Source organism: Talpa occidentalis, unplaced genomic scaffold (assembly GCF_014898055.3).
Source record: "Talpa occidentalis isolate TD23 unplaced genomic scaffold, MPIMG_talOcc4v2.1 talOcc4.11, whole genome shotgun sequence".
NCBI classification, from domain to species: domain Eukaryota; kingdom Metazoa; phylum Chordata; class Mammalia; order Eulipotyphla; family Talpidae; genus Talpa; species Talpa occidentalis.
This window is the reverse complement of record NW_023601104.1, coordinates 67429296-67442309: the sequence shown is the minus strand read 5'-3', so window position 1 is coordinate 67442309 and position 13014 is coordinate 67429296. Positions and strand designations below refer to the sequence as shown.

Below are 13014 nucleotides of genomic sequence, written 5' to 3'. Positions count from 1 at the left end.
CACAAGACAATAACCAGCTCAGTCAAGGGTGCTAAAGCCATTAAGTGGAAGGCTACTGAAGAATAATACATCCATATAGTCCCAAAGAAATAATCATTTGGGGCCTCCCCAGTGGCGCAGCGGTTGAGCGCTGGGTTGCTAAGCCGACCGCAGCCTCTACAGCGCTGGTTCGATCCCCGGCTGCTCCCCGGCCACCAGAGGATGGTCCCACAAGGCGTGCAGACCTCTCCTGCCGCCCGCTGCCCGACTCAGCAGTGTACTTCAGTCCTTCTGCCTGCTCTGCTCCCTGCTCTGGCTCTGGTGAATTCTCTCACCCTCCTGCACTTCTGACTGTACCCAGTGCTTATATAAATAAATAAATAAATCTTTAAAAAAAATAAATAAAAGCTATGTCTTAAAAAAAAAGAAAAGAAATAATCATTTGAAGGGAAAAAAATACTTTTATTATGGAAAAATCTCTGCTCACCAACTTAACCAAGGGATCAGTCTCAAATTCAGTAATTGTAGAGCAACCTGATATGTTTCTTGATGTGAAACAATAAAAGTACACAAAGTCACTGGTGAAATCTTCTTGCCAAGAATGTTTAAACTTAGTCCAGTGAAGCCTTCTACCACTTACAGGAAATAAAGGGACTAGCAGATGTTAAAAGATAATGTAAGCAACAACCAAATCCAGAATGTGGGCCTTCCTATAAGTCAACTGTCCTGATTTTAAAAATCCAATAACCTTTTTTTTACTGTAGAGAGACAATTTTAGAATAAAATATTAAGCGATCTACAACCAAATGTAATACATAACATTGATTGAATCCTGGTTGGGTGGAAGGAGGGGAGGGAAGCCGCAATTAAAAAATTTTTGAAGCAAGCCTCCCTGGTGGTGCAAGGGGCTAAGATGCAACCTATGAAGCTGTATGCAGCCTCTGCAGCACGAGTTCAATTCCCCAGCTGGCCAGGGAGCTACCCACATGGAGCAGCAGACCTCTCCTGTCTCACCCGCTGCTCCACTCAGCAGTGTATTTCAGTCAGTCTACCTGTTCTGTTCCCCACTCTGTCTCTGGTGAATCCTCTCACCACCCACACCTCTGGCCTGTACCCCAGCTCTTGTATGCATAAATAAATATTTTTTTTTTAATTTTAAGCAAATTGGAAAACTTAGAGATTCATTATTTAATGATATTAAGAATTACTCACAATTTTCCTTTGGTGTGACCATGATAGTGTGGTTATACAGGAGAATCTCTTTGTTCTTAGAAAAGACATGCTTAAGTTTTTAGAGGAAAAAAAAATGAAGACTGAGGTTCACTTTTAAACAGTATAACAGTGTGATATGGAGAGGAAAGATTGCCAAATCTAACTCTGACCCACGAAATTATCAATATGACTTAACCTAATATACACATAGAATTAAAGCAAGCATGGCAACATATTAGCAACTGATCAATCTAGGCAGTGGACATACTGGTGAGTATTATACTCTTTTCAAATTGGAAATTTTTTCATACTAACAAGTGTAGGAGGGTTCTTCTCAGAAATAGTTTCCTTAGAAGATACCTATCAAATTTACTTTAAATTTCAAATAAGTACCTTAACTATTCTAAAGTAATTTGCTTTCATTTCCTTACCACCATCCATTCCCAGGCGACTCCTAAAATCTGCCTTAATAATTACAAATAATATTCTAACTCTAAAATAGGCCTACTATAAATTTCACAATAATCAGCACAAGATTTATAGTTGTAAACATCTGGTTTTATACCCAAATAACAAACTTAACAGCAGTAAAACAAATTGTTTATTACAGCATATAATGTGTTATATTAAATTTATACAATGATATATAAAAACACATATTGTTTATATCATACAGTAATTTGACACCAACAGGAATATCAAAACAAATACTACCCATGCACAAAACATGCATACATTGGTATATAAAAAGCAATTTTACACAATACTGCTTACCAAAGATTTTTTTTTAAAAAAAAGCCCTTCCAGACAGGGGGGGGGTCAGTGTTCCAATCTGGACTGGATTGCACTAATATGTTCGGACCAATGCTTAGGTGGCACAGTGCTCAGTGAGCAATTCTGGGCTTGGAGTCATACCCACTAGGAGCAAACTTTCACCCCAAAGGCAAGCCCTCCAAAGGAGCAATGGCTGGGTCTGCTGCAAATCAGAGAGAAGAAAGGCAACAAAATTATGGCTAAACAGCCCTAGAATAGGGGTTACTGTACCCAGAGCTTAGGCACCAAGTGTGTTGTAAAAGCTTCAGTGAATCCTTCTGTTAAGATATTACCAGCAACCCAATCCAGGTCACCTCTCTCTGGATTGAGGATCTGGTCTTCAAAGTTCTGAGCTCAGGAGACAGAAAAGTTTGAGAAGATAGCCTGGGGATACATCTGAGAAATGGAGACTATGTAAAAAATTACAGAAACGATGACTGCCCCTCATACCTTCTTCAACAATGAAATGCGATGCCTCTCAACAGGAAAACCCTCCAGGAAACACTCCCCTAAAAGAACCAAGGACTAAATGTATGTCCTAAAATTCCACCCAATGGACCTTCAGCTCAAAAGGTCTAATCACAATAAGACTTGAACATGAAACCCTGTGCCTTGACGGACGTTCAGAAAATTTTAAATAAAAATCAGTTGATCCCACAACACTTATTCACTATCACCATCAGTAAAACCGCAATATTTACTTCTAAAGTGTATAAAAAAACATCCTTTACCTTCCACTAAAGGCACTAACAATCCATACATGATGTAGATGAGACATAAATTACTTCAGTTTTATCTTAACCAAAGGAAAGCATTCCACATACGCATTACACACTAAAAAAACGCCACCTCCGGTAACTAGAAAAAACCCACTTTCCACACCAGCAACGGGCCCTCAGACGGTCGTCATCAGCTTCAACGAGCCAGACCGAAAGCGAAGGATCTTCTTCTTGAGGTTATGGGAAGCCTTGATTTTGACAAAGGTTTTCGTGGGGTTGTTGGGAAGCTCTGGGGCTGGGACCGTGGGAATCGGGAGCGTCTGGACAAACTGGGACCAGATCAAGCCCCCGCTTTCCTCAGAGTCGCTGGAGCTCGTGCTCTCCCCCACGAACTCGCCCTCGCTCACGCTGGACTCGCTGTCCCCGAAGCAGTTGGTGGTGTAATTGCTCTGCTCGTCCTCGCTGGTGTCCACCACGGTGGAGTGGAAGAGGGACTCGCACTCGGCCGAGTACTCGGAGTCGCTGGCCGCGTAGGCGTAGGGGCTGGCGTAGGGCAGCGGCACGGCGGCCGCGGGGTACAGGCCCGCGTTCTCCCTGCGCGCCCGGCGCGCGCGCCTCAGGGCCTCCTCGTAGGAGATCTCGGCGGCCGACCGCCAGCGCCGCGAGTCCGTTCGCTTGTGCTTGGGCTTGGCCACCACCGCGTCCCGGCCGTGGCCGTGCGCCCGGCTCCCCGCCCTGTGGCCGGCCCCCAGGGTCCGGGTGGGGACCCCCACCTCAGCCTGGCCGCCCCGCCCTTCCGCCCCTTGGCGGCGGCCTTCCGGAGTCTCTTATTTGTATCCACGTCGTCGGGAAAGCGGCACTTCTTGCCGGCTGCCCGGGGCTTCTCCCTCACGGTGGGCAGCAGCGCGCCGTCGGGCCCGTGGTGGGCCTGGGCTCGGTGCTTCAGCGCCGAGCTCCTGGGGACGGCCGCCGTCCGGCGCCCCGGGGCGGCCTGCCTCCCGGCTGCTGCGCCGGCACGAACTGTGCCTTCACCAGAGGCCCTTCCTCCAGGCTCTGCGAGGAAGAGCCCTCGCTTTTGAAGTCCAGGGCAGGTCGTTCTTCCACGGGGAAAGCTGAAGCCAGCAGGGCAGCAGGGGGCGCCGCCAGGGGAACAGCCTGCAGGCCGCCTTTCTGGGGCAGCTTCTTCAGTGGCTGGACGACTTTGTTCTCCTGCAGGGGGGCGGCAGGGACTCTCCCGGGGCTCTCTTTTGGAGAGGCACCTGAGATCTGACTGCTTTCTTTAGGGGACTCTACTGTCACAGCGGTGGGACACCGAGCATGGTCCTGGGGGGCTGGCTTGGCATTCTGGGGCAGATGCTTACTCTGAAGTTCTGCGGCAGCACCTGGCAAGCAGCCCTCTGGCGGGGGCAGCCTCTTGCTTTCCAGTTGCTCTGCCTTTGATTCTTTTGACCACTGCTTCAGAGGGGAGAACGTCCCACTGTCCAAAGAGGGGATGACACCGGAGGGCAGAGGCGCCGGTTTAGAATTCTTAAGGTTCCCATTATTGCCTTGTGAGATGCCTCCAGTCACTCTGACACAAATGCTCCCATTCCTCAGAAGCCCCTTGGTGGGGTCAGCGTTCACACTGGTTCTTGGTTTGTTGGTCCTTACAGGGTGTGTTTTCTTCTGCACCAGGCTCAGGATGTAGCCATCCATTTTTTTACTGGATGAAGGATGGGCAGCAGACCACAAACCGCTGGGAGATGGTAAAGAACTGTCTGTCTTGATGGTATCCAGCTCGGATCCCACGCAAATGTCACTGGCATGGTTACTAAGCCTCTCTTCTTCCCGCAGAGGGGTGCCGGACAGACAAAGGAGAAACATGGGGCTCTGCACAGCCACAGCATGAAGTGGACTGGGATAGCGATACACATCATTCCCGTTTTTAGACACCAGATCACACTGGTACTTGGGATTCACATCTGCAATGACATCAAGGGAATTAAATTGTGGTGTGGAAGGGGAACGGCAAACTGCCCCTGAGGCCTGGTCTTCACAGTGGCCTTCTTTATATTCCAACCATCCTATGAGATCTGAAAAACATTTAAAGGTACACTCTGAAGAAGTGAATTGGTCAGCAGCAGCTAGACTCAGGGCAACGTCTGTGAGGACAATTCATGGGTAGAAAGAGAATGTCACAGAATCAAAAAATAGTCTGCTGTTTAGTCTACTGTTTTATATGCAGTATTTATTCATACAGTATACTGTTATATACACAGCATTCATATTTTACATATAATATTCAAACTAGGAGGGAAAAATAATTAACAAATGTTTAATAAGATATTCTCTGAAGAAAAAATATTCAACCATTAAAATTGCTTTCAAAAACTGTATGGCTTGATCCCTTAAAAAATAAAAATAGAAATTTCATACATCCAGTTATCTTATTTCTGGGTATTTAGCTGAAGAATACAAAAACACAATTCTAAGAGCTATATGCACCCCATGTTCACTGCAGCATTATTTACAATACACAAGAATTGGAACCACCTTAAATGCCCATCAACAGGTGATTGGATAACAAAGATATGGTACATATATACAACATGGACTATTACTCAGTTATGTAAAAAAAAAAAAAAAAAAAGAAAACAAAAAGAAAAGGGCCTCCCTGGTGGCCCAAGGGTTAAAGTCCCAGTGCTATCAAGCTATTGTCAGCCACTGCAGCACAAGTTCGATCGCTGGTCAGAGAGCTAACCCACATGGCACATCAGACCTCTCCTGTATCTCCCTCTGTTCCCCTCAGCAGTGAATCTCAGTGGATCCACCTGTTCTGCTTCCCACTGTCTCTGGTGAACCCTCTCACCTCCCCCCACACACCTCTGGCCTATACCCCAGTTTTGTATGTATAAAAAAATAAAAGTAAGTCTTTAAGAAAGGAAAGAAAAGAAATCATGCCATTTGCAGCAACATAAATGGACCTGAGGAGTATTATGCTCAGTGAAATAAGCCAGACAGAGAAAGACAAACATGTATGATTTCATTCAGATGGAAAATAATGAAATAATATGAATGAATGAACTAAATAAAACCAAAAAAGCCTTTTAGATTCAAAGATTATATTAGTGGTTACCAGAAGGGGAGGGGTAGAGGGTAAAAAGGATCAATTGTATTGAGAAGGATAAAACTGGACTTTCAGTGGTAAACTTAATGTAGTATATACAGATGTTGATTTATAATAATGCACACCTAAAATTTAACCAGTGCTATATAATACATTATTCAGTCAAAATAATGATTTAACAAGTGCCTTCAAATATTGAATAATATATAGGGAAAACTATGAAATTTAGTGAAAATCATATTATAATACCAGCGTATGATTATAATTTTATTATGCTAGTACAGATGCAAAGGAAAAAATCAGAGAGGAAGCTATACCCAGAGACTAACAGTAGCATCTCACTGTGGTGGGAATGCAAGTGATATTTACTTTCTTCTTTATTTTCTATTTTGTGAATTTTCAATAAAGATCTACTATAGGCATTTATAATTAGAAAAATAATTATTTCTGAGACATTCTTTCTCTAGATTATCTTCCTCTGTGCTCTATTCCTTTTTCTTTAAAATACTTCAGATAAACTGTGCGTTCTATGGACTTTCTCCTCATTTTGTATTTTCTTAGGTCTATTTCTTAATGACATATGTTCAGGTATAACTGTCAATTGAAAGGTCATCGAAAATGATGAAATTTTAATAGGGACTTATCAAATTTAAATAATAATTACCGTATAGTTTCAACAGTGACACCAATAAATAAAACAAAATTTCTAATAAGAAGGAATTCTTGATAAACTTTTAAAAGATTGAAAAACAGTATTAATGAATAAAGTTCTTACATCTCAAAAATGGAGATGCCAAAATACAATAAAGTCGAGCATTCTCGCTTAATTAATTTTATTCTCTTATCTTGATGAATATTATAAATATTGAATCCCTTAATGACTTTCAGTTAAAGAAAGTCAAAGTTGTTATCAATATTGCCCTCTATTACATCTAGTCAAATACTGAAAACCTACTATGTGCCAGATTTATGTTAATTAACTTAGGGAAATCTGCATTAACTTGAATGAGAATTATCAGTATCATGGAAAACACAATCTAGACCCAGAAATGATAGAGAAGATTATTGCAAAGTAAAAGTGTCATTTCCCTACCCCCACCTCCACTCTCAGTAAATAGCTTGTTGTAAGAAGGAGAAACCTTTCAAGTCAATACCCTTAACCATCCCTCTTCCTCCACTACCCTAAGGCCTACCTTTCTTTGCCTTACTCAAAGTCACATTGATCTATACTTCACCATTTGTCCCCTTTCCCTGCTTAGAGATAAGGAACAAGACAGACACCCAGCCCCCAAGGCCCAGCCAACTGTCTCAATTATGTAAGGATGTGGCATTTGGGAGAACAGAGGTCTGTCTTCAAGGAAAACCTAAACCAAAGTGCCTTTAATGGGTTTATAAAGTTTCCCTCTGAAACTAGATCTGCAGAGTGAAGGGGAGCAATTACCAATGAACTTGAGGCCCAGATACTCTAGATAAGACAGATCTGTGCTTCCCCAAATGATTACTGCTGACAACACACACTATACAAACACAAAGACATTAGCCAATTAGCAGCCCCAGCTGGTTGGTGTTGTGTTTGCGTTGCTGGGTATACACAAGTGAAGAACACAGACAAGCCAAAAGGGCAGTGACTTGTGTACCACCTACTGCTCCTTTAATAGCCACATTTCTCTGATCTTCTTAGAAATAACAATAAAATTGAACTAAGGAAAAAGCCCCAAGTTTCATCTACCATTCAGTAGATGAGGAGTTTCTGGCAAATGGCACATAAGCCCAAATCCCTCCTCTGATCAATGAGAAGGTTGAACACAATAATTTCTGAATTCTCTTGGTATGACGGAAAAACATGGCAGTTAGACCTGAACTTGAATCCTTCCTTTGCTACTCACTAGCTACATAAACAACTCCCTTCATCACACTAAACCTCATTTTCCTGACATAAAATGGAGCTAACAACACCTGCGCCCTGCAGAACTGTTGGGAGGATTCAAGGGAGATAAATGTATGAAAACAGAGCATCCAGTTCAGTGTGTGACACATAGCACAAGTGCAGAAAAGCTTCTATTACCAATGGAAAGCATGATTCTCTCTGGAGATCATTGTAAGGATAACCTAAAATGGGGAACAATGGCATATGGCCTGGGGGATATTTCAATGCAGCCACCTGCTGAAGAAAAGAGAAAATGCCAAGCAACTCTTGGCCAGTCTGACATATACTTAACTTAATGTTAGCCTCAGCTTTAAATGATTAAAGGAAGAAGAAAGCAGATCCAAAGTAGTTTTTGAAAGACAATGCAAACAAGTTAAACAAACAGCAAAAGACTAAGAAACAAAGCTCAAGAACTCTTACGTTAGGACAAGATTCCTAAATGTTAACTGTCTTATTATCATCAGAATATAAAGTCAAGTGGAAAACAAAGAGAATGAAATAAATAGTGGTCATCTTGGTTCTACAATGTAACTACGGCATGAAAGGCAGCAGACAGATGAAACTCTCTGAGCTTTTGCTTTTCCATAGGTAGGAGGGCTGAGACTAGAAAACCTTTTGCAGCTTTTGACCCCTTCCAGTTAAATATGTTTATTTTTTAAATATGTTTATCAACATATTTAACTAGGGGCCTCCTTGGTGGTACAAGGGGTTAAGCAGAACACTGTGAAGCTATCCCCAGCCTCTGCAGCATGAGTCTGATCCCCATGCAGGGAGGTGACCCGCATGGCACAGCAGACCTCTCCTGTCTCCTGCTCCCCTCAGCAGTGTATTTCAGTAAATGTGCCTGTTCTGCTCCCCACTGTCTTTGGTGAATCCTTTCACTCCCCGCACCTCTGGCCTATACCCCAATTGTATGCATAAATAAAAGAAAAAAATGTTTATCAATTCTAAAAAATCTTACCTGTAGATTTGGGGCAACCATCTGAGATAGTCAAGGTTGCCTCCAAGGGGCTGCAAAAACAGGTGCTGGAGTGACAACTGGATAAACACTCACTGAAGACCGAGTTAGAGGAATTGGAAAGGGATCCTGAAGCCCCATCACTCAGCTCATAAAATCCTACAAATAAAAACACCATTTGAAATTAAGATCATATTAAGCAATAATATACATTCAAGGTTAAAAGAAAAGGAGGTAGTCTTTAAAAAAAAAAAAAGCAGGAAAGATAGACTGAGGGGTGGACAATTTTGTTTCACTGGTTTTAGTGTCTTGATGTTATGGTTTTATTTCAAGCAATTCTTAGGAAAAGGCATAGAACACACAACTATGGGAACTTTTCAAAGTTACTGTCACCCTCAAATTGACCTTCCTCCTTGACCCCATCTTTAAAAATATGCAAGGAAAGAGACATAGATCTGTCAAATCCTCAACTTTATCATAACCATTTCAGAAAAAATAACTTGAAAAGAAAAACAAATCTATTTAAGGAGCCAAATGGTTTAAAAGGGTAAAAAAAAAAACTTTTGAAGTGGTCTCAGGAAGTTGAAGTGTGACTAATTTTCTACCCCTGTTCTGACTTTCTCAAGTTTCAAAGGAAGACTGCTCTTCCAGAAATTTGAATAGAAGCTTTTGTTTTTAAACTCAGGGGACCCTATTCAGATCAATCTCATTATTAAAAATTTTGTTGTCTGTTTTTACTTCCCTCTCATGCAACTAAATGGCAGACTGCTATTTTTATTCTTTCCGCACTGGAAGCAAACTCCTTTGCCATTTGCAGGTCTGGGAATGTTAAACATGAGGGTGAAGGGTGAACTCAGGACTACAGCATTCTATCCTTTGGTTCACATGACTCACCTGAGCTAGGCCGGCTGTCTGTCTCCAGGTGCTCTTCAGATGTCTTTTCTACATCCAGCCTCAGGTCACTTATCTGCTTGTCAAGTTCTTGCAACTGATTCAGTAAACCAGCATCTCTTCTCCTCAAACAATTCTAATTAGGAAGAAATGCAGAGAAGAAAAACAAACACATTTTGGTGACAAAGAGGCAGCAAGTCTGCTCTGTTTTCAAATTATCATTTGAAGAGTTCACTAAATCTTCCAAAAGGAAAGTTTTACTGGATGACCCAAATTACTGAGCCTCCCTGGTGGTGCAAGGGGTTAAGACACAACCTATGAAGTTGTCTGCAGCCACTGAAGCCCTAGTTCGAGCCCCAGCCAAGGAGATACCCACATGGTGCAGCAGACCTCTCCAGTCTCACCTGCTGCTCCCCTCAGCAGCGTACTTCAGTCAATCTGCCTGTTCTGTCCCCCACTCTGTCTCTGGTGAATCCTCTCAACCCCCACACCTCTGGCCTGTACTCCAGTTCTTGTATGCATAAATAAATCTTAAAAAAAAAATTTTTAATACCTCAAATATTTGCCATGTTTAACTCCACTTCTCACATATGGTGGTAGTTTCTTCATAAAAGCAAGACTTGCTTTTAGTTTCAACTAATATATATAAACTTACTTTTAATAGGTAGGGAAATGAAAAAAAAACAGTGATTTTTTTTAAACCCTCTGTGTACAGCCAATATTTTTTTAACAAAACAGTACTTACAAAAGAGTATAGCAGATTACCTATAATACACTATAATCTTGTGTAGGTGAGATTTTCTGGCCAAATGTCCTGCAGAGTTTTGTTTTCTATTAGTTGCTTTGTGGAGTTTAATAAGTCTTAGGGCCTTTGAAAGTGAGAAACTAATACTAATAGCCAGTGCCAAGTATAATGTGAGCAGGCAGAATCCAAAACCCTCAAGGGACAGTCCATCAAGATTTGAACTCAACTCGGGTTTCCAAAGGTGACAGATCTGTAGCACTAACGCACACTGCCACCTAGTGCTTCCTATTGCTGAAAAAAAGCATAAGAAACTCAAAAGGCATCTGGTTCAAATCACCAATGCCAAGTCTACAAATGAAAATAGTACCACAAACACTGACGGGACTGGAATTCTCCTGACAAGCTGCCTTGCTCCCCTTAAGGGGACAACAGGAATGTGCCACTCACAATCTTGAGATTCATAAAGACGAAAAAGTGCTATTGCACAAGACAATGCATAAGATGTCGATGACCAGGTTACCCAGAAAGACTCAGCTGAAGTCAGCATTAGCTACAAATCTGGTCTGCTACCAAAGAAACAGTGAAAATGCCAAAAGAGAGGTATTGCACAAACCACATGTACAGACATCCTTACAAAAATGCATGCATATGAATATCCCCTCCTCCTATCTGTCCTTTGGCTTTAAAAAGCTTGGAGACAGAAACCATATGTTTCTCTGCTAGAGTGAGTTTCTTCCGGAAAAATGAACCAAATAAGTAAAAAGCTCTCTGATGCTCCAAAAATAAAACAATTATCTGAAAAGAGATCACACAAGAAAACACATGACAAATAACCACACGATATCGCCACGTTCATTTTTGCAGGAGTATACTATCTAGAATGTGTCTAGTTTCACGTAGCATCACATGGTTAAGTAAGGATTTTATTTTTCTGTTTTAAAAACTACATTTTTTAGGTCACAGAAACAAAGCTGCCGCCATTATACTGAGGCGGGGTCAAAAGCTGTTCATCGATACATTAAGCTCCAAAGTTCTTTTTCTTCCCTGTTAATGAAGCTGGCATAGAATGAGTGACAGGAATCCAATAAGATAAATGCTCCCTCAGAACAGGTCCTCTCTTCTCCCACGTCCACCACCAGTCACAGCTAGCCGTACGCAGAAAATACGAGAGGAGGGGGCACTTTCTCCAGCCAAATTTCCATCATTTGCATCTGTTTTAGCTGCTTTATACAAAGGGCTTCTATTTGAAATTAAGCACCAGCCCAGGCAAAAGCTGGCATGCTGGGAAGAGCCCAGGGAGCGGCAGGGCTCCCTGCGGGCGCCAGGGTAGAATCATAAAATTCAGCATTGGACAGTTAGCCACACCACAGGACCCCTCCCCGGCTTTTGTCCCCTCTCGACGGGAAGAAACGAAGCGAAGACTTCCAAATGGAATGGTCTGCAAGCCTTCAGGGAGGGAGCACGCATTCATCTAACTAGAGAGATGGGAGGCTGAAAGCCCGCGACTCCAAGAACCCCAAAGGCCGAGCAGGCGAGATCGGCCATCCCTGGCCGCGCAATTCGCGCGGGGTCGCCAGCCCCCCACCTGACACAAAGCGGGCACACGCCAGAAACGCGGGGGCGTCGAGAGCCCAGCGCAGCCCGCGCGTACAGGAATCGGGGTCCGGGCGGCAGCGGGCGGGGTGTCCCGGGACCCGCGGAAATGTCCCCCAGCCAGAGGTGCCCTCGCGCCGGCCCAGGCCACCTGCCCGACCCCGGGCCCTCCGCGAGGGCAGTGGTGCCCCACCTCCGGGCACCACCTACCAATTGCTTCCGCAGCAGCAAGATGTTCTCCTCCAAGAACTTCTCCTCCAGGCGGCTGCGCTGCGCGGCTTCCCCCGGCAGCTCCCCGGCTCGAGGCGCAGCGGCGCCGGCGCCCCCAGCGCCGCGCAGGGCGCCCCGGACCAGCAGCTCCTGGCGCTGGCGCAGGTACTCCAGCTCCGCCAGCCCGGCCAGCGTGGCCTCCTGCCGCTCCCGGGTGCGCTGTCGCTCCGTGTCCGCCTCGCCCTTCTCCCGCCAGCGCCCTCGGGCTCCGCCGCGCGCTGCTCGCCCCGGGCCGGCGCCTGCGGCTCCAGCTCCCTCGCCGTCCCGCCCGGGCTGGGCTTCATGGCCCCCACGCCCGCCGCGAGCGCCCGTCCCCGCGACCCGGCCGCCCGCGCGGAGGAGCGGGTCGTCAGGGCTGCGGCCGCCGGCTCATGCCGCCCCGCGTCGGGGCGCAGCGACCTGGGCGGCGGTCAGAGGCGCTCGGGACCCGCGCGCAGCCGCGCGCTGCAGCCGCCCCGGCCCGGGCGGCGCCGTCCGCTGTCGCCGCGCGCCCCTCGCCGCGGCCCCGCAGCTGATAACGCCCTGCCCCGCTCTACGTCACGCGCGGCGGCCCTGCAACCCCGCCCAGCGCCCGCCTCCCCGCGCCGGCCCCTCGGCTCCGAGCCCCGCGCCCCGCCCGGCCCCCTCCTGTCCGGGGCGCCGCGGGCGCTCAGCGCCGGCCCCTCCCGGGCGCCCCGCCCCGCCCCGCCCCGCGCCGCCCCGCGCCGTCCCCGCTCCGCCCCGGGCCCCCGCGCCCCCTTTTCGGGTTTACTGCACCCAATTTTTGCCCGATTCCTTATTGGCGCCTCTCCCTCGCACAAA

The 13014-nt window shown here is 45.6% G+C and overlaps 1 protein-coding gene across 1 annotated transcript; it reads right to left on the bottom strand.

The window, feature by feature from the left end:
• Nucleotides 1-404: 404 nt before the first annotated feature.
• Nucleotides 405-12497, bottom strand: DACT1 (dishevelled binding antagonist of beta catenin 1). Its single transcript, XM_037503440.2, is given in 7 exon segments — nt 405-3511; nt 3514-3701; nt 3704-4795; nt 8718-8873; nt 9609-9741; nt 12154-12416; nt 12419-12497. Coding segments are annotated over 7 exon segments (2523 nt in total). The 3' UTR covers nt 405-2899.
• Between the last annotated feature and the right edge of the window lie 517 nt (nt 12498-13014).